The following is a 23,375-nucleotide window of genomic DNA, read 5'->3' on the forward strand; positions in this document are numbered from 1 at the left end:
TGTATTGTTGAAAGTATAATTTTTTAATTTTTATATGTTTTTTTTTATCAAGAAATGATTATTAATAGGAAAAACAATATAATAGATTTTTATACGATAATAAATATTTGTAGTTTTAATTATTATAAAAATGTATACATATACAATAACAGAATTGTTAGCAATGACGACATATTAATTAAAATGACAACACTGAAATGTCGGCCATGATTTGATTGGTATTATTTTCAACATGGCGCTCAGCCTAGTTCAGAATGTGTGTGTGTGAAAGTGCAGTGAAATTATGTTAATACCAATTGTTTATAGTGATAAATTTAGTGTATAAGTGAAAAGAGTGTGCATTAATGCAGCGGTTATCCTATCATGGCTTTGGATTTACGCTTGCACTCTCCTGCAGGCGCGGAACCTGTTGTTTATACATGGCCCCTCACATCGGGTCATGGCTCGGTAAGAAATAAAAATTATACGCTTTTATCCAGTAATAACACAAACATAATGAATCGAATGTATGAGTTTATAACTGGTTGATACTATTTGACTTTATCTGTTGATATAAATCTTAGGTTTTGGATTCATTAAAATATTGACATACAGTAGTTTGAATGGTATATGTACGTATATGTAGATGCTTAGCGTGCAACAAAAATACGCTAAACAGCTTAATGTTCTTACATAATTAGTTTGTTTCCTTATCATAATGTTTATTAAATATAAAAGTCATCACATAGATCGTTATATTATAGTGCTTTATCACATGGCTCTTGTATTGTGGAGTGTATTGACCTCGTGTTTTGTCAAGGTGTCGGCTTTTTTTAGATATGTACACACTGTTGCGTAGTCTTTACCGTCCTGCTTTATTTACATTTTTACATATCAATTATAGAACTAAACAATTTATAAAGTAAATGATACAAAGCATATTATATATTCAGAACACAAAGTTTTTTTATGAATATTTGGAGAAATGATTTCAACAGTACAGATATTTTAAATAGAAAATAGGTTATTGCATTTGACATGTTTGTTTTTCATTGTTCATCCTTTTTTGTTTCTCTTGCTTTTGAAAAGCATTTTTGCTAGAAACTAAATTTTTCAGTTTAGGTATGGTTTGGCATTAGAAGAATTTGTACATAATTACAAAAATATCTAAAAGAGATTTTGCTACAAAATTTATCTTGATTGTCAATTATTATCTAACACTTTATTATACTGATACATATACACATATATATTAATGTATATATGTATGGATGTATATGAACTACAATTTTAGTAATGATATGTTTTATGCATTAACAAAATGTAACTCATACTATGTCTTAGAAATTAAAAATATATTATCACACATATATATATATTCAATACAATATCATTAAGAGCAAAATAATACTATTTTTATGGTGTCACCACAGTTATCATAATTTTTAATGTAAAATAAAAGTTAAAATGAATTGTATGTGAATAAATTTTAATGTCTAATAATTTTTTCACACAAATGTGTCACTAAAGTCATCACTATTTATTGTCATTCCTGAATTCTATAAACCATTTAAAGTTGTCTCTGAATTATAATATAATTATTGTTGGATTAATTAACAAGGTGATGTAACTATGAATAATTTTGAAGTATAACAATTCTATGCGGTAATATATGAAATAGTTACAGTACTGGTATAACTTTTTGCATAAAATAATACAATATTAGTAATAATTCATATCACAGTGTGGTTGTTTTATGAATATTTTTTTTAATTGCACCAATGATTTCAGGACAAACACGATGGAGCATTAGAAATAGTAGAGACAATAAGGTAAGGAACTAAAAATAATACAATTTTTAACTCTTAAAACATATATTTCATATGTAAGTGTATTTCATATATTAGTGTGTTGCTTTTATGATAGCAATTTTTATTAAAATAAATTACCCCAAAAAAAAAAGTGGTATAAAAAAGCATAAACTACTCAGTATCTTTATAACAAAAGGGAAATATCTATTGCTTAGTGATTGCAATGTGAATTATCGACACGCAAATATATTATAATCGTGAATAATGTATGCATTTTTTTTTTGCTAAACATTATATTTTTACATTCCATTTATAATAAATAATGACAATGCTATGTGCTCTAATAATTAAGGAGCTGTTGCGTGAGTGTTCGCATGACGTGAAGGACGCTGGGGCGATGACCGCCCGAAAGAATTTTTACGTGTTTGATCGTTATCATCACTAAATAGTTTATTATTAATGTGAATAAATAATGACGATTATATAAAAATATTTCTATTCTATCTATATACTTCTCTGGCCGTAATACATTCCGTTACGATAGGACGGAAGCGGAAAAAAAAATAGATAATTGGAAAATTATCACATAAACTTACGTCGAAGCTAACTTATACGTTTTCATTAAAGGGTAATGTAAAAAAAAGTAATAATCCGTCCCGTCCCCAAATATGACGCTCACTCACCTGTATGCAGGTCGGATATAAAAGAACTAGTTTGGCAAGTTGACCCGTTCGCGTTCGGTCCCTGCGCTCGTGCGGTCGGGGTGGCGAGGGCGGCCGCGGCCTCCTCTCGACCGGACGCGTTCACTCTTCCTTTGTGACCTTGAAACTGCGAATCAGGATTGACCTTGTAACTACTGAGTTATAGCTTGTATCTGTTATATGGAAACGTATTTTTTTTATATATATAAATATAACACGTTCTGAGAGAGCACATTTACAGTATTATTCATAAACACGTTGTATCATAGTCGTTTGAACTCGGATAGTTAAAAGCCTTGTTGTTTAATTAATATTTAAAACTATATTACGTATCATTATTAAAATACTTTGATTATGATTATAATTTATAATATTAACATTTTCAGTCATTAAACACCGACCGCAAGCCAAACTTACATAAAGCCGAAAAAGATAACTGAATTGAGTTTTAAAGCAAATGTATATTAATAAAAAAATATCAATCGTTTCCATTTCTTTTATAAATTTAAGTGTCGAAAGGTGTTTTGTTATTTTATAAATTAAATAACAGACGGGTGTAATAGCGTATTATTCAGTGCCTATGCGTATTATTCAGTCTCTAAGCACCTGTCAACTAAGCATATAAAGGTCAAATAGCTCAAACTGCTGAATAAGGTATTAAAGTATCTTTTTCACCTTTCCTGTACTTCTTATAACATTCTCCATGTCCTCATGAACTAAAAATGGTAAGATTGTTTTTTTTTTTACTCAGATGGGTCTGCGACGACCTGCCGGAGATGAAAGGTGCATTGGAGAAAAACATCTTAAGCGATTACGACACCCACTCATACGAAAGTATGAGGGCTTTATGCGATCGCTTCAACCGCGCCATAGACTCTGTTGTAGCTCTAGTAAGTACTTTTTCTACTTTTCAATATTTATTATCGACGAATGACCTCATTGGTATTTGATAGTAAACGAATGACGGAATTTATTTTGTACTTTCTTATGCCCTCGGAATGTCGATTAACGAGCTGCTTAAAAACATGTAGATGTATGTATATTTGTTTATAATTTTGGGGTCAGAATTCAGAAACTCTGGTCGTTCGTCCCCTATATATCCCGATGGTTCATCATAATAAACCGATCAATAATTACAAAATATCTAGATAACAATTGAAAAAAACATCGATTTTTAGGCAAAGACATAGTGTAAAATAATTTATAATGATTTCTTGCACAACGTGCAGTATCTGTTAAAAAACGTTATTATATTAATTAAACAATCCTAATTGATTCGATCAGAAATCCATTATAATTGACTTTATAGAAATTATTTGAAATCAAGTAAATGATTTATTATGAGACCTAAGACTTTCGCGAGTTTTATTCATTTAAATTAAACTAATATTTTTCGGATATCCGTGACCACCGTGATCATGGGCAGACGAGATTTGAATGTCGTCTGCCCGTGATCACGGTTGCTAAAAAGTAACCGAAACGTGGGGGGTATGTAGTTTTAGCAAAAAATAAAGCACACGTGGTATATCCCAAAAATTTTAGTTTCATTTAAATAAAAGATATATTTTCAAAAATTCATTAAATAAATTATATTGAAAAATATTGTACATGTAGTAAAAAGAATTCCAACGATGCTATTGTTTTTTATACTATTACGTAGTGACTTGTGCCCGTTATTTTCTTTCCGAATATGGTAGTCGTTTAACAAGTGCGTTGGAATAATAAAATTAACAGGCTACGTCACATTGGCCGGTAATGTTGGGGGCTACGCCCTCGTGCGATCGATAATCGGTACTATTATGAGCTAGAACATGGGCCGGTTGGTGGCCGGTGGCGGTGCATCGACTCAGACTCAGACACCACAGACGACCTCTGCGTAATACTCGCTCGGTCACATCACGTCACGTGTTCCAACACGTTATCATTTTGTATAAAATTTACAATACATTCCAACACACTCACAAATATTTTTATATTCGAGCGTTTTATTCTTTGTCTTATTCTTCATTTAGTGGCTTAATGGCATTTATTTCATGGAAAAGATGCTTTGCGTTGGCAATAATAATTTTTTTTTTCAGTTTCAACGTAACAAGTGGTTTTATACACATATTTTAGTTTATTTATGAATGTTGATTTTTTTTTAAATATAAAATGGTTAGCTATTTTAGAAAAAAAACAGGAATTTATTAAGATTTTTGTATATGTAAACACTGTAGATTTAAAGATGCAAATAGTAAGTGTTGCTAGTTTTGTTTATATAAGAGAGAAAATCATATCAAAGCTAGTAATGTTTTCCACAGGGCTCGTTATCGTACGCCATTAGCGCTGTTATCTTGGAAGGTCAATTTTCTAGTGATGTTCACCTTCACGGCTACTAGATACTTGAACATATATCAGATGTTTTATGTCGTGAGAAAATAATAACTCAGACATTTTATTTTAATTTAATGTTTTTATGGAAATGAAATATATTTAAATTTTCGTCGTTCCATCACTCAACATAGATAAAGATTCTGTTTTAAATGAACGCTTGTTTTTTTACGATCAATCTATGTTTTTTAGGTTTTTATTTTAACATAATTTAGGGAATTCGTTTTGGATTATAATAAAAAAAATTATGTATCTAGAATCCACAGACAAACAACAGAATTCCCAAAAATAAGATCTATTGTCTAAAATTACCATAGGTTACTGTTAAATATTTATATTTATATTTAAGTATTATACATTTTAAAAATTATAGAAATAACTAAGATTTTATTAATACATAGTTCAAACACCCGACTATTACGTAAACGTGATTTTCGGTAATATTTTTTTAAATGAAATATGAATTAAAGACCCTAAGCTTCTATACATTAAAAGTTATTTGCTCATAAAACATTTTTTTTTATTATTTTACGTACAAACAATTATATAATGTAAAATTTGTAAAAGTATCGTATTGCTTGGGATTCATTGTATTCTCACCCGAAGCAAAACAATTCTATTGCATTTTAATTACATAATTAAAATATTTCCTAACAATGCCGCAAGTTTTTGAATGTGATTTATAAATAACATCAGGCCATACTAAGTTGATTTAACTTAAAAGTGATATAAAAAAATATTTTGTAAATTATCGTTTAAAATTGAATAAACCGGTTACAATATCTACTCTATCATTTAATTAAGCTAATAATAAAGTTTCAGTTTAAACAAATACTATATAAACATTTTACTTAATCAAACTCCTTTTTTACAAACAAAACAGTGTTAATATTATAACAGAGTTGATTGAAGTGAAGTGTAAAAAGTGTCGACTTTCTAAATAAAGCAAAACGTGTGAGCCGCTAGCAGGCAGGCGGCAGGCGGCCGAGTAGTTTTTAGGTCGCGGAAACATCTTCAATGTCATCTACGTTTATTTTCATACTTCCTACATTCCCGGACAATAAATATAAATGCTGAAATTCTCTTCAACTGTTACACTTTCGTATCCAACTTAATTTTTAATGCTAGAAATGTATTTAGTGAAAAAAGCAACAATTTCTAGTCAACAATCGTATGGTGTAACATGTGCGAGATGAAATGTGAATGTGGGGCAGTGTGGGGCAGTGAGGGGCAGCTGGGGGAAGCGAGGCGCGGGAGACATGAAAACCAAGATGGCGGCGAGGACGCAACGATCGATGGCCGTAGCAGACACCGCACGAGGCTACCTCTATTTATAAATGTTGCATAGCATTTCTTAGCGCGTTGGGGAAGCAATAACATTGTGTTGCCCAAAATAGACTCCGCCTGTCCATAACATTGTATAACATAGTAGTATTTAAATGGATTATATTCTTTTTAGATAATTTTAATATGCAAGAAAATTATAACTACATTCTTAAATGAGTTATCAATTTTGATTTTCGAATTATTGTTTCTAGTCATTAAAGTAACGGATGTGACAGATACAATACGTAGGAAGCTAAATAAACTAACACGTTAGCTTAATTAGCAAAGTGTCTTTGACGCGAGATCCCGGAAGTCGCAGGTCCGAATCCTGCTTGTGGCAGAATGCTTTAACTTGTATAGGATGAATTTCAAATACCTTTACAGAAATACTTTTTAAGTTTAAAGTAAAGAAAAACAAAATTTTGTAATATATATTTCATCTCATTTACTGTTGACAATTAATATATATTAAATGTAATTGAATATTTGAAAATAACTACAAATTGAACAAGTATTGCATGAGTATCTAAAAATAATATTATTAGCGGTTGTAGATCATAGACAATATTCGGTCATGCAGTCACCAATTGATTGATGGCTATGTATGCGCATACTTAATGTGTTTGTAACCTTGTGCTTACGATGTAGGAACAAAACGCGATAGTGTCGTACGTGACGTTATAATAAGTCTCCTATATCGTATAATTTACAGTGGAATACCTTCAACGATTTAAGTTCTAACGTGTAGTTTATATACAGTGAAGCATATCATTTTTTCACTCAATTACATCTTTTTATATTGATGATCAGATAATGTTGAATATAGACAATAATTACATATGTTGAATTATTTTTATAAACTGTATTTTTTTTTTTTGTTTATATTTTTGTTTATGTCTACACTGAGAATTATGTCATAACCTATAAATGAATAGCGCTGCGCGTTGTATAGGTCGAATGAAGGTTTTAACTTGAAGGTCTTTGTTCAAACGTCTTGTTTTTGTGAAGCTATAAATTTTCACTTCGGTTTCAATTTAAATTTAATCAAAACATATATGAATTAAAAGATTACTACTTTCAAATTACGTATCACGTAGTTATAGTAAAGTAAATGCATTAGGTTTTACTTTTGAAATTATATATTTTTAATATCGCTTTAATAAATGCCAATATGTACGTCATTTGTAACAGATAATAAATAACACGTTTGTTTTATAACTATTGTTTAAGACAATAAGCAAACAATGAAACGTATAAAAAGTGAACATTACATGAACTGAATATTGAAATTCGTGATGATCATGTTTAGTTTTGGTTAAGAATTTTTAAATCAGCATCAAAGGCTACATTTTTATTCGTTATGCTCTGATTTATCCGTTAATAAAGTAATTACATGAAGATTTACTGAACGTGATATCCAAATAGCTCCATTTAAGATAGTTAAAATTAAAAGCAGTAGCTTCTACTTCGGTGAGGCTCCTGTATAATTATGCTTATCTGAACTATAGTTCAAACAAAACAAATCTATCTTAACTATTTTAGTTTTATTTGATTTTTAATTGGTCGAACGTATTTTTAAAAGAAATGATCTCTTACAAGAGTCTTATGAATAAAAGAAAGAGACGTTATTAAATAATTTAATAACGTCGCCATAGAGACGATAAATCAAACTGATAAAAATATATTTTTTAATATAAGATCGTTTCATTGATACATCTCATACTGAATACATTTTGCTGTATGTAGATTATTCATAATTAGTGATACTTATTTATTCAAACATATAAATGGTGCTCGCGTTGGTTTCGATTTACCTTCATTAATATGTCCTACACACATTACAAATGCAAAAGTTTTGTGAGAATGTATAAATGTATGCTCTTTGTTGCTTTTTCACGACAAAAATACTACGTATGTTGATTATTTTTAGAGCAATTCAGCTTAGAAATCCGAATAATTCAAAGGCTATATTTATCCCTGTATTTCATGTAATTATCGTAGAGTCGAGGCGTAACAGTCGTATTGTGCATGAAGTCACATATCGCAGCCTGTCATATAATATGTAGCTATCAAGTGATTTCCATATATATTTTTTTAGCTGACTGAATATATCTCGCTCTAATTCAGTAGTCCATTCGGAGAACGACCCAAACAAAAACTAGTTAATAATAAATCTTAGATCACTATAACAGAATATAAAATAAATTATATATAAAATATCCCATTCTGTTTGTTATTTTTCATCTGTTCTATAAACATAATTTTAAAAAAAGTATAAAAACAAACTCTACTTATGTGACTGTTAATTAATTTATCATAGATATTAAGTGATTATATTTTTTTTTTTGTAGAATTCTTACCATCACCTTCACAAAGAATTATATTACATTGTTGCTTGTGAAAGTATTGTAATAACAAACTCTCAGTCATCGACATTAGCGTCGATCTTTGAGTTGAGTGACCTTATATTAACGGACAGGCGTCTTTAAAGTTGATAGCCTTCATTCATTGTTGAAATATTTGGACAATCGTAATAATACTGTGAAACAATATCCTTCATACATACATTAGGAAATAATGCTGGAGACGGTGTTGTCATAATTTGTCACAAATGAATGTATTGAGATATAATACAATATATTTGTTCGTCGTTTTAAGACGTAGCTGGTCGTATTTTGGGGGCGTCGACCGCAATATTAAAGCCCGCGCGAATGTCTCACGTAGTGTTAATGACCCTTTTTTTTTGGTTGCGCTAGAGTTGCTACATTTGATATAGGTATATCAATTTTATCACAATCAAATGTTTTTGCGTGGTAAAAATGTAATCTGTGGGATTTTATAAATTAACATCAAACCTAATTTTTAATCATCGTTTCTCGTAAACATTAAATAGTGTTTGCACCACTAGTTTTATTTTGATAAAGTCATACCCTAAAAAAAAAGAGCCGATTTTAAGTTCAAAATTTCAAAGTTAAAATAGTAGTGCCTGGAAACAAACATAAAAAAAGAACTATACAAAACGTTCTAGTAACATTGAAAGTAAGTTCGATATTAATACGATTAATTCGGTGAATGAAATGCCTGAACAACGTAAACAAGGCTCGAGGCCTCGCCCACTACCAGCCCGGGCTTGTCTGCCCCCACACCAGTCGGCTCTGCAGTTTGCATTATCATTCATAACAACATTCAACACTTTGTGTTAGGTTAGAGGTGATTTCATATCTATAGATCTAATATATCTGAAATTTATATCTACATAGGTACTATGTGTTATTTGTAGCATGTGTAACTATTTATTTCTTTTTTTAATAACACGCATTCTTGATTTAATAATGTGTTATTTATATGCATATAGAAAAATAGGAAACGTTTATATTTAGGATAAAGCCGCCAAAGAAATTGGTGAAAGCGGTAGTAAAGCTTATTGAATGAAAACCAGAACTTTTAATTTCATTGTCAGTCTATACGTTCCTGTCTTTTACTATAGTCATCGAAACCAAAAACTGGTTTTCTGTTGATGAGATATAATGATAATATTTACGTAAATGAGTATATAGTCTATCGAATTTCATATGGACGATGTTTGGGACAGTAACTGGTGTATAACAAATAATAAACGAACTGAAAAATCCGTACACCCACATTTTTCTAGATAGACAAATATATCTTAATATCTTAAACAATAATAGAATTCTAAAACGGAAATGCTACATCGTACAATGTATTAATTCCAACATCATTATCACCAGTCACCGTATCAAAACTGGAAATCACAATACAATATTTACTATAATATTTTAACATATAAAAAAAAAGTGAATCGCACTATTCAGAATTGATCTGAATGTAATCGGTTGCAAGGCTAACTACATTGTTCCTACATGCGGCCGAGTCCATTTAATGATTATTTTGAAACATGGACAATGTCAAGGTTACATGATGTTTTTTTTTAACTGTCCAAGGATTTTTATAAAGCGAAGGTCCATTCAACCGAATTACATAGTAATCTTACGTCTGTGTTATATTATATTCAGCTTATTTTATTTATCACAACGAATTTTCTTTTTAAGATTTTTTTAATAAGATCGCATCTTACAGGAAAAAGGAACTTCACTGCCAGCTCAGCGTTTAAACAAATATCCCTCACGTGGTCTTCTAAAACATATTTTACAACAAACCTACAATCAAGCCGTCTCAGATCCTGACAAACTTAACCAATATGAACCGTTCTCCCCTGAGGTATGTCTATTAATTTATAACTCCTTTGTACAATACACACCCTGTATAATATAGTATAACATTGTAAACAAAATTTTGACTTCACCATATACAACTATATTGATAATAATTAATAGTAGTATTTAAATTTTCGTCTAGATATACATCTATGTACACCTGGCTGTGTTACCAATATCAGTCGTTGACTATGACGTATGTGTTGCAGGTATACGGAGAAACGTCGTACGAACTAGTCTGTCAGATGATAGATCAGATAAATATATCAGCTGAGGATGTGTTCGTTGACTTGGGATCGGGCGTGGGGCAGGTGGTGCTGCAGATGGCCGCCGCTACACCGTGCCGCATCTGTTTCGGTGTCGAGAAAGCTGAAGTGCCTAGCAAATATGCTGAGGTATAGTGTGGCATAGACTAAGAATTCAGTAAAAAGTTCATTGTGTTGTTTATGTATAATTATATGTGACTTAATTTGTTACAGAGTATGGATTTACATTTTAGAATGTGGATGAGATGGTATGGGAAAAAGTATGGAGAATATAAATTAATAAAAGGCGATTTTCTGATGGATGAGCATAGAGAGAAAATTAATTCCGCCACCATTGTGTTCGTCAATAATTTTGCATTCGGTCCCCATGTGGACCATCAATTGAAAGAGAGGTTTGCCGACCTCAAGGATGGAGCTAAGATTGTCTCGTCTAAGAGCTTCTGCCCTCTCAACTTTAGGATAACGGATAGAAATCTGAGCGACATTGGGACAATCATGCACGTTAGCGAAATGTCGCCGCTCAAAGGCTCCGTGTCTTGGACCGGCAAACCAGTATCATACTATTTACATATAATAGATAGGACCAAATTGGAGAGATACTTTCAAAGACTGAAAAATCCGAAACTCAAGGTCAGCAAAAGGGTCTGTTTCCAATCGTATCGTATAAACTTTGTTATGTAATTATTATTATTATCTTAAGAGCACTCAGTTATAGAAACTCTACCATAAAAATATTTAATACACAGTATTTAATAATTATTTTATATCTTTATTGCAAATTATAAAATTGCTGATTACGTCCCGCGTACGGCATAAGGTTAATTATTAATTAATGTTGAAATGAAAATATTATTTATTCTTATTTACATAATGCACTAAACTGTCGTCTATACTTTAACGACTTTATTGGATATTAATTTTAAAACGGATTCATAAAGAAATGTTACATAAGTGAAATAATGAAATTCCTATCATCAAACTACGAGCGTTGTCGAGTGACGCGATGGTAGGCCGTAGCTTGTGGCTTGTAGTGTGCATGTGTAGACCGCCTCTTGGCGCCGTTACAGAACTGCCAGGACGAGGCCGAGGGAAAGAGGAACGTGAGCGCGCCTCCAACAAGACAACCCACACCGGACCTGTTGAACGGCAACAGCAACCACAGCACCGGCTCGCTACCAGAGAGACGAAGGAAGGTCGCCCGTCCGAGACCCATCAGGTTACTATACTAATACACAGCACACGAAGAATTGCAACTGTCAATGATTTATTACTAAAAATAACGATTTCATCTGTTAGGGGCGAAGCCGGACGGACTCGAGCGCGTGTGGCGGCGGCGGCCAAGAGGCGCGTCGTGAGGCGCTCCAGCGACGAGAGTGAGGAAGAGTCCAGCGGCACCGACGAGCCGCCGGGACCCGAGCCCGCGCCGAGAGAGTGGGGGGCGCCCTGGGCCTCCTCGCCGCACTCCAGTCAGTACCCATTTGGACGACGACATCCGACGAACTCAATTGATATAAGCACAGTAAATTAAAATATATGAAATTGTAGATCGGAACCGGCGCACAACTAACAAACGCAGCGCTAGCGCCGGCGGTGCTCGTCGTCGTGTCGCTCGCGCCAAGCGTCGCCGCGCCGCGCCCGCTGCCATCGCCGGCTTGGATCTGCTCCACTCCACCACCCTGGCGTCCACGCTGCACGCGGGCGCGGTGACGGCGCCGCCCCCGGGCTGCGTGGAGCAGCGTCTGTCGGCGCTGGGCGTGCAGCTGCAGCCGGCAGACCGTCTGCACTCGGAGCTGGACATACCCCGTGCTCCTCACGCGCCCTACTCCCTGCAACTGCTGTTGGACATGTTCCGCGATCAGTACCTCGCCTTCATCCGCCGCATGAACACACCGGACTACGCACTCGAGATTCGCGCGCAAATCGACAAAGAGAAGGTTACTTGCGTTTTTATATTTTATATTATTTTTAGTAATATTTTTTCTCTTTGTTCATTATATAGGATGGATTTTTACTACAGTATGTACTGTGTTTCATACTAATTTATTGTTAGTTGTCACTAGTGATACTATGTTTCTTTCTTTCCCATTATATATTTTTTATAAATATATCTTGTATCAAAATATTATATATGTTACACTATGATAAGAAAAAAAAGTAATTTTGATCGTAATCTATTTTGGGTATCATAGTAAAGATTCAAAGGTCTATAACGAAATATTAATGTACAGGAAAGAAATCAAAAACTGAAGTCTCGCGCATCTCAGTTGGATAAACAGATCAACGTATTAATTAGCGACAGCGTGGCTTTGTTGAAGGCACGGATGAGCGAGTTGGGGATACACGCGAATAATACGGTCGACCTGCTGGCCAAGGCGAAAGAGATTGTGGGGCGACACAAAGAGTTACAGAGCAAAGCAAGCAAATTACAGGCTCAGGTCTGTATGAAACTGTTACTCGACTATACAACATAGTACACTGGTCATAAATTTTATAAAATAAAATCTCAATTTACAGGTGAATAATATAGAGGCTGAACAAGCGATGCTTGTGAAACAACGAACTTTTGAAATTACAGAGAAGTATAGGCAGCTGGGACATATACCCCCAGATGTAGAGATCACGCAGAGTATAGCTCACGATTGTATATTGAAGGAGATCTCGGCGACGTTGGCGCACAGGAAACGTCTCCATGCACAAGTTGGACACTTGCAGAACGAGATCATTCAGATGGAACGAGCCAGCGAACAACAGAAAGTGGCGGCTCCTACTGTACCCGTGGCGACCGTCAAACCTCACACTGTCAATTCAAAACCAAGAAAGTCGAGGGAACATCGGTCACGTTCGCAGGAATGGCCGGATGTGCCGGATGTGGGGAAGATCGAAGAACAAAATCCAGAGATCCTGGCCCAAAAGATATTAGAAACTGGCAGACAGATTGAGGCTGGGAAGATTGCTAAACCGAATGTTATTGTAAATGGGTATATAAGAGATCCTGAAAGACATGTTGATCATAGGTAAGACAGACTTCCTTGTTAAAAACATTCCAATATCTATTTGACAAATATTTGATAACAGATATTGAATGATAATACTTGTAGTTTTATGAAGCATTAATCATAAAGTTATAAAAGAGTCTTATTAGAATTAATTCAATTTCCTTGGTGATGTCATTAAGCTAGTTTTGTTTGTGATCATGATGTTTTACATATATATTTGAATGTACATAATGAAATTACTTTCAATCTAGGTTTTGTATTCTAACATTTATAAAACTTTGTCCCCGTAATATATAACGTGCTGTGCTTGTGGTACATCTGGTAAGTGAGACTTTGATCCTTTGATATGCTTGTTTATTTTCTTATTTCATATCTCGCATTCTCGTAATTTTTTATGAAATATTAATATAATTAAGAAAACTGTGAGACTGCTTAGATATTTGTATGTGATAGACATCGAAATAAGAAACGACTGAAGTATAATTCATCGTTAGGATCGCGGAGTCTCCAACATGTAATGCAATTCTTATATAATATGAATAACGTCACTAGGCAGGGTCGGGCGGTCGCTCGAGCCGCGCCGCCGTTGGCGCGACACTCGCCCGTCAAGTCTCAGAAACCGCTCAACGTCGTGGCCAAGGTACAGGAGTCACCGAAGGTCATCAACTTCGAAGACCGACTCAAGAGCATCATCACATCCGTCCTCAACGAGGACCAGGAACAGAGGAAGGCGTCGCGGCTAGAGGTGAACTATTTTACATTACGACGATCCCTAACGGGCCGTCACGTTACAACGACACCGGGACGCGTGGTTTAAATATTGAATTGTAACGATCGCAGTCTGAGACATAATATATATTTCATGTATCTAAAGCCTCGTCAAGCAGTAGCGAATCAAGCGTACGCTAACGGGTACGTCCGACCCGTAGCGGTGACGTCCAGCACGCTCGGCGCGTACGCAGCGAGGCCGGCCGTCTCCGCCGCGCCGCCAGCCGTGTCGCCATACGCGCGTGGCCTGCGGGATGCGAGGGACGTGCGGGACGCGAGGGACGCTCGTGACGTACGGGACGTTCGTGACACACGGGACGCGAGGGACGTACGGGACATGCGGCGGGAACGCTTTGGCTTCGATCGTCGGGAGCCGCGGCCGCACCCGCATCACGAAGCACGGCCGCCGGACATGCGTCATCATCACTCCGCGCAGCCTGATTACACACAGGTGATACATACATTGCTCTGTTATATATTTTTGTGTAGTTCAAATATGCACAGAACACAACAGAGCCGCTTTAGTTATAAATAGGTTAAGATATATCTTCTTTATTTTAGTTCTTAGTATAAGGCGCCCAATAATAAATTGTTAAACTAATTGTTTGCCTATTAAAGGTATCAATCAATTTAATAAATAAATATTTAATAAATTTTATCAATTTCAAAGCTACTCTCGTGTGTTGTGGGTAATAACATTATAACACAACACTTTGTAAGTATTGATCATTGATATCTCCCTTACTTTAGAAATATAGTCTAACGTAACGTCATGATTTGATGAATGAAGCTAAAAATCTTGAGTTCCGGGAAGACTATAAACTTGTTTTGTTTTAACTCACTTGACAAAACCTAGATGGCGCTGTAAATTCAATACCATTAGTTTACATTTTACATTATTCATGAACGTATTCGCCTCTCATGTTACCAAATTTCAAAGTGGACGTGAACGAAATCATGAACTCTTAACAAAATATATAATGGGCCAATATATATTTTATATATAAGGATCAAAATCTATTCATAGACAAAAATAATTCAAAACTCTGACGTAATTAAAAAAAAATAATTTTCGATCGTTTAACTCGCTAATAAATTGAATGCATATAAACATATTATCCGTATGAAATACAAGAAAATATTGCTTTTTATGTTTGTTATTGATGGGCGTTGGATAATTACATCATATTAAAGTCATGTGACTAGTAAGATTATATTATATTTATATATACTAATTCTATTTTATAACCCTTATGAAATAATAACAAATTAAAGTGAATTTCGGTTATAACGACGTCGGAGAAACCACTTAAATGTCGTCCCTAAATCCGGAAGTCTCTATCCAAAATAACAAAAATCCATGTATATATGAGCATATTTACTTATTATTTATTTATTTATCTAATATATTGTACACGAGTGTTATTGAAAAATATGTTATAGTGCACTGTTTAAATTTAGTTTTTTGTGCCCGCTGGAATTGTTTCCATTTTCGTAATTCCTACATCAAAATTATTTCAGTCTTCACCAAATAGACAGACCTTTTTGAGTGTTTTTTTGGGCACATAATGCATTTCCAATTGTTAGAATGTCATAGATTGCAATCTTCTTCCTCTTCATCATCCTTCTTTTCTCGTGTTTGATGTACAGACTTGATAATTATATTATCACTCAAGTTATCAGTAGTGATACATTATCGTCAATGTTTACATAATTTTTCCTAACCATAATTGTTGCTTCTGCCGACGATAATCTCGCCAATGTCATATTGTCCAATTCGACATCAGAATCATTATCAGTTGTATTTAAAGTTGAAAATTTAGCAAGTTTTGCACCTTTTTACTTTTGCCGACTCAGTCGCAACCGGCTAGGATACCTTTTTTTTTTGGTAACGCTGGAAAAATGCTTTTCGCAAACCACTCAGTCCGGGGAGGGCAGCTGTGGCTATGTGGGACTCTTAGGTATAAAGCGCCCAGTCTACACACTAAAAAAACAGCGTAATTCCTCTTCGTCACAAAGGTGGGGGAGGCTGCGGTAACGCTTTTGCCGTGCCCGCGGCCTGTATTGGTTAGGGTTCTTGGTTCCAAAATCTGGTTTCAAAACAGGAACAAATACAAATCTCATAATACTGCTACCTGCCTGCGCCACTCTTGCTGTTGCCAAAAGTGCTGCTTGCCAATACGTAGTTTCACACGCCGTTACGAGTGTATTGTCAGCGTAACAGATTACGCTAATCCCCCGCAGGTTTGCTACTCGCAGCACCCGGTCGTACCCGATGTCCCATAGACGGGGTCCCAAAACCGTACCCTGTGGAACACCATACGACACCAATCTCTCTTGCCATCCGTCATAAACCGCGTACTTGACGGCTCAAGCGATCAGGTAGTCCTCGATAGTCTTCCGCAAGTATTCAGGAACGCCATGTAATCTCAAGACTTCCAGTAGCGTGGCAAAGCGTAAGGTGTTAAAGGCATTGGCGACGCTAACCACACCGGCTCAAGACACCGCCAATACCACCTGGTCACATGACACGGCCGCCTTCGCCAGAGCCCTCACTTACTCAATAGCATCAAAGGAGGACCTGCACCGTCGGAATCCGAACTGATAATCGCTGATGCTCGGCCCTGCTTGCTCCAAATGATCCGCAACACGAGCTGTTACCACCCACTTAACAGCTTACTAATCTAGTCCAGCAGGACAATTGGCCTGTGAGCAGTCAGAAACGGCGAGTCAGAAAGGCGGCCCTTCTTCTTTAGCAAGACCAGATTTCCTGTTTTCCAAGCTTTGGGAACCCGTGATTGCCGGAGACAGGCTGAAAGGAGACCTCTCAATCGTGGCTTTAGGAGCCCTAAAGCCAAGACCCACGCTCGTCCGGGGATGCCATCGAGGCCCGGAGCAGATTTTTTCCTACGAGGCCGTTGTCTAGCTGCTTCAAGCTTAACCTCGGCAACTTCTGGTATTTGTCCGTTCTCTACACTCGCGCTTTCTTGACTCTCTCCTGGAGGTATCATCGTCGGCGGGACGTGTTCCCCCGGTAAGGGGGAACAGAGCGTCGGTTACTCTATCCAGCAGATCCGTTTGGAGACTCCGTCAGTGGGTGAGCCCAAGGGCGGAGTTTTGCCCTGACAAGCTTGTACGGTCTCCCCCACGAGTCGCCGTTCAAGGTCTCTAGGAACTCTTCCTTGGACCTTTCTATGTCCTGTGCGATCCCTCCGGCCTATGCGATACCTAAGAATCTGTCATAAATGGTTCATAATAAAAACAAGTCGCTATAAAGAATTTCTGACGAAAGTATGCTTTAAATTCAAGGGACCTAAGTTTGACGTCGCTTTAACCAAAAAATCGATACAACCGTGGTCATTATAAATAAAATCCACTGTTGACATAAATTCATCCACATTGACATTGACATAAAATACCAACTATGTTTTGAGAACCTCTCATGGACAGGGACATACAAATTCATGCTCTTAAACATATTATAAGGTCTTTAATTAAATTAATTTTCTTCGTTCTATGTTAAGTTTTAAAAAAAATTTTACTTATATTTCTAAAAATTCCTTTCCAGGTGTCTCCGGCGAAATTGGCACTGCGTCGGCATCTATCACAAGAGAGGCTGGCGGCGCCGGGGGCTCGCACCATCGGCGACCTCGTCAACGGAGAGATCGAGCGCACGCTAGAGATATCAAATCAGAGCATCATCAACGCCGCCGTCCACATGAGCGCGCGCTACCACGAACCTGCGGCCGCGCACCAGCCGCTTGAGGGTATGAACTCACGAGCGCGCTCGGACACACGAACCTTGTCATTGTAACGTAGAGAAAAGCTACCGCTACCGGACGAGGTGCCATAACCGACGCTTATTTCGACAGGTCTAGCCGCCTGTTTACAAGCACGCGTTCTAGCGTCGGAGTACTGGCGCGGGCGGAACGGCCCCGCGCCCGCCGGCGAGCGGCAGGAGGAGGCCGGCCGGCGGCGCTCGCCCGCGCCCGACCCTCACTCCAACACCTCCACGCCACTCGTCGACGAGCCGCCGGAGCCCCGGCCGGCCGCGCCGGATGCCGAGGCCGGCGAGGAGGTCGAGGAGAGCAAGTGGCAAGATCGGATAGCGTTTCGCTTCGATCAGATCATATCGTTCGCTTCCACCGCCATGGACGACAAGCGGCGGCGGTCCGACGAGGCGTGTAACACCTCACCCGACTCCGGCATAGGTCACGGCGAAGCGGCCCGCGGCGCCGCAGACGGCGTCACGACCGCGCCGGCGGGAGAGACGGGCGGGGGAGACGCCACGGGCGCGCCGCCGGCGGCCGAGCCGGCGCCGGTCCGCCGCTCGCCGTCCCCGCCGGCGCCGCACCACTTCAAAAAGCGTTTCTTCCGCCGCGAGCGATGGGGCGCGTGGTCGTCGGGCACGCCGCCGCCGGCCGCCGTGGAGTGGGAGCGTCCGCCGATGTGACGCCCGCGCTCATAGCGCTGCGCCGAGTGTCACTTCTCGCACCGCCGCGGCTCCTAGCGACCGCCGCCGCCGCGTCACCGATGTCGGCTGATTATTTGTTACTATTTTTTTTTTTTGAATATATAATGTAATTATGTATATTATTGAGTTTATTTTACGTTTAAGAATTGTAATTATTTAATCGTAGGTCTTTTGGAGCGACTGTCGCGTCGCGACGGATTTGTATTTCATGTGTTCATTTAGGTGTTAGATTTCGAAATACAAGTTTCGGTAACGGTGCGGCGATTCGTGCATCGATCGTTCTATATTTTTCTTTGTTGTTTTGTGTTTCGTTTTTTTTTTCGATGTGTACGTGGAGCTCAGTCTGAATAATAGTAATCATTTCTTTTGAACATCTCGGCACAAATGTGGAAGTGGTTCAGTAAATAAATTGTGTAAATATAATTATGCTAAAATATTTAAATGGAAAGCAGATATATATTTAAATGATAGAATCGAGATAGCCACACAACATGCTCATAACCGCTGCCTTAATGGCACATTCTTTAATAAATCTTGATTTTACAAATGCAAAGTGAAGCTTATGAATATTGATTAGTAATAAAAGTGCAATAGGAATAACAGAACCAATATAATAATTATTGTAATGAATCAGCGGCGTTTGTAAAAATTAATTAAGTGGAATATGTGATAAGTAGACTTTTATAACTAATCATGTGGTTGAAATTCAATAACTTATTCGAAATCGAGGTAAACGCATTTTACGTAATAGTTAGGTCCTCGAGTAAAGTTAATATTTTTGCTATGTCGAAACGTAGTTGCATATATGAAACAAAGCTCTTACACGTTTATAGTATAAAATAATTTAAACACATCTCGCAATGAACAAACAAACCGAAAAATTTAAGAATGCCTTAATACTACATATATATTCATTCAATCTTATACACGTGTATTCGGTTTCCTAGAATCAGGTATGTGACACTATAAATATGTATTTTGTGCCAAAAATGTTCACAGATTACTTTAAAGGTTTGATGTTTTACGATGGACAATCGGAGTTTTAAAATGCATGCGTGATTAATTACATTTATGAAACTGGTTAACAATGACTAAAAACTGAAGGGTGACGAACGAAACGTAGGCAGTATCCCAATAAATAACAGTTCTGTCTCGTCGAAATAAGAATCACAATTAACTATGGGCAAGTAAGTGTATTTGAAATATTATTGGTAAATAATAATCAATCAACCTTCAGATTTTAATCTAAATTGCAAGCATACGTTAAGTGTTATATTCCATAAGAGATATTGGCGTCTTTTTGACATATTTTACTAAATATTTGCTGGATAATAGAGGGAATGCTATCTACATGTACGTGTTGTACGTATTAAATAATGTTTTTTTTATTTAAACATACAAGATTCACTTGTAGTGGGTTTATTATGCAATGGAGCATAAGTTACAGTTTGAATAAATGCCTTAATAATAATATATGATAATAGATGATAGGTACATGCAAGCCACTATTCAAGAATATAGTTAGTTCTCGCTAGAACAGGGTTTAATTACATTCAGAGTTTTCGTAGGTGTTTATATTAAAATTAAAATTAAAAAAAAAAAATACAGATAGATTCGTGAACACTTCGAAAATTTATGGACGTATGTTTTTATAATACGCTCATAAAAATCATATCCGCCTTTTTAGCAATAAGGCTTTACACATTGATTGCGTTGTTTTTATATAACGTGTGACACATTTTTTAATGGAATCAATCAATTAATTATAAAGGATTTTCTTTTTTTATTATTATTATTTAATGTTGTTGATGCAGACGTGCTTAATAATGGAAAAATCATCACGGAAACCGGCTATGTGTTCTATTTAACGGAAATTTTATAGTTTTTTTTTTGTATTCCTTTTGTATACCTAATTAGAAATAGTGTAGAATTCGATTTATTGAAACCAATTTATATGAACCAATAAACTGTTAATTATTGAAATACATATTTTTTTACCTAAAATTAATGAATTAAAAGCCGCTTGCTTTTCATCAACTCCTAAATGTTCAAATATTTTATACGGTATGGGCATGACTTAATATTTTTTCAGTGATTTATAACAAAAAAAAAAATTATAGAATAAAATAATAATTCTAATTTGTTAAATCTTTTGCATGTTGATGTTGTGTTGTTTTAAATGTTTTAAAACGAATGTCCATATCCGTTTGGTGCACTATTAAAAACGTAGATTTAAGATTTTGTCAAAATTATATTGTAACGAATAAGAAATAGTGTAAATTAATGAAAAACATGAGCAATGGTAATAATTTAAGACCGATAAAAATGTGTTAAAAGAATGAGATTTTTAAAGATAATATGTTTGTAATACACAAATGACACGATTATAATTAACTCATTAAATGCAACATTAAACATTTGGTAGTAGACAGGAACTGCGGTGGCCTAAATGTTTTTCTTTTTGACGCACATGTAGAATGTTTTGTTTGTACGTATAAAATAAATGTATGTGGCTGTCATTTGTTGTATTATAATCATTGGAGTGCGCTGGTTTGATTGTGCCTGTAAAACTCACCAATGCCGCTCCAAACCTCAAAATTGTGTATTTGTAAAATAAGATAGCTTGTAAATTGGGTCTAAAGTACCAGTAGTAGGGTAGGTGTATATTGGCAATTTAATATTGCGAGATAGACTTGAGGAGTGATTACATTATTCAGTTTTTACTAACTTTTTTATGGGGGAAATGAGCTATTCGGTGTGACGTTAGTGTCTAAAATAGTACAAATGAGAAGACTTATTGTCGTAAGCTTCGGACTTTCAACAATGCTAGGTTTGAGATGTATCCCTGTGTACTAGTTTTATTTTGTACTAAAAGTTAAAATAAATGAGTAATTATACCAATCGACTTTTAATTACATATCAAATCAAATCTTCTGGTTACATATTCCCGTATTTCTTCCATTTTACTAAAATGTTTATCAAACTAGGATGTCTTTAGTCAACGCAGCGCCCTCTAGTCAACAGGATGCTACCATGGAAGAAGTACAAATGTTAACATGTTTATAAGTGTTATCTAAAAATATTAGAGTAGGATTTTATCCATAATTTTTATATATTAAATAAAAATCCTTTTGCATTGAATATTAACTAACTATTGTTTTCCAATTTCTGTAAAAGTATTCGGAATGTTTTCCCGCTTCTAAAGTGATTGAAGATTACTTGTGAGAAAAACACTAATTGTGTAATTATTTGTCAATATTAAAGTATTTTCAGTTGTTATTTATTAGTTATTAATAAATTAAAATAAAAGTTACTCACTAAAACCACTGCGAAAGCCATCGGCCGCTATGTTGGTGCACCCCGAATCTGTCAGCGACAGGGCACACCAGCGACTGGCCGGTCCTGGCAAAGACCGGACTTAGTCCCTCGGAGAAAGGAGGCGATCCCGGCAATTAGGATCGCCCCGACGACGCCGGGCTTTCACAGGAGCCGGGTTACCAGCCCGACCCCAGCCCGGAGTGCAGGGGCGCTATTGGAGGCGTTGCAAATATTGCCTCCGGCGCACCCCCGTCCGTCGTCTGCGGAGGGAGGGTGCATCAGCCGCAACCTCCCGTTCCCGCTCAGATGCCTCCTTCGTGGACATGACCGTCTCACAGAAGGAGGACACCGCCATCCAGGACCTGTCACTCTCAAGCATATTCTCCGCGACACTCGAAAGCGACAAGCCCACTACGCCGAGCGCCGCCACAAGGTCTTGCCGCAGCGCAGCCCATCTCGGGCACACCTCGAGGGTGTGCTGAGCTGAGTCCACCGCAGCGCCGCACTCATGGCAGCCTCTTCCCGGGTCTCTCCTGGCCACCCGACACATGTAGTCACCGAAGCAACCGTGCCCGGTGAAAACTTGCGTCAGACGGAAAGTGAAGGTTTTGCGTTTCCGCCTCATCCAACGCTCTAGGACCGGACGGAGCGTAGCCGATGTACGTTTACCGTACGGCTAGCCCGCCAGGTCCTCCCCCCACTCCCGCATAAGGCGCGACTCCCCCTGCCGGCGAACCGCCCGGATCTCCTCTGACGAAGGGTTCTCTCCGAGAGCCCTTCTACCCGAGACGTAGGAGAACACCTCGGGAGAACCGACACCACAAGATCCCAAGGCGGATCGCCAGCAAGAGCCGTCGCTGCGGCCCAGGAGACCGTACGGTACCCCCTAATCACCCTCACCGCGGGTGCCCTGCATTCAACAATCCTAATGTTTTGCCAATAATTGTTAGCAATGGACACAGTGAACGCTTAAAGATGCCGGACTTTCCCCACTGTAATATCTAGTTAGTAGTCAGGCATTATACTGAGTCCTAACACCAGCGTAGCTTGTTAGGGAATAAATATATATAACAAATCTATCAAAAAAACATCTGTGTAAAACATCCTAGAATATTTTTTTGTGTGAATCTC

General features: G+C 36.9%; 1 protein-coding gene across 2 annotated transcripts; it reads left to right on the top strand.

Moving 5' to 3' along the window:
• Positions 1-210: 210 nt before the first annotated feature.
• Positions 211-21,823, top strand: LOC116779271 (histone-lysine N-methyltransferase, H3 lysine-79 specific). 2 transcript variants are annotated; one of them, XM_032673538.2, is made up of 15 exons: positions 211-447; positions 1,771-1,811; positions 3,243-3,381; positions 10,286-10,426; positions 10,632-10,817; positions 10,902-11,330; positions 11,756-11,904; positions 11,985-12,154; positions 12,234-12,622; positions 12,917-13,123; positions 13,203-13,702; positions 14,237-14,429; positions 14,559-14,903; positions 18,021-18,219; positions 18,325-21,823. In XM_032673538.2, exons 1-15 carry the CDS (start codon positions 364-366, stop codon positions 18,903-18,905), a joined length of 3,753 nt encoding a protein of 1,250 aa, XP_032529429.1. In that variant the 5' UTR covers positions 211-363; the 3' UTR covers positions 18,906-21,823. The 2 variants fall into 2 exon arrangements, with proteins under 2 accessions (XP_032529429.1, XP_032529431.1); XM_032673540.2 differs by having other exon boundaries at positions 10,902-11,318.
• The last annotated feature ends 1,552 nt before the right edge of the window (positions 21,824-23,375 follow it).

Source organism: Danaus plexippus, chromosome 6 (assembly GCF_018135715.1).
Source record: "Danaus plexippus chromosome 6, MEX_DaPlex, whole genome shotgun sequence".
Lineage (NCBI taxonomy): Eukaryota > Metazoa > Arthropoda > Insecta > Lepidoptera > Nymphalidae > Danaus > Danaus plexippus.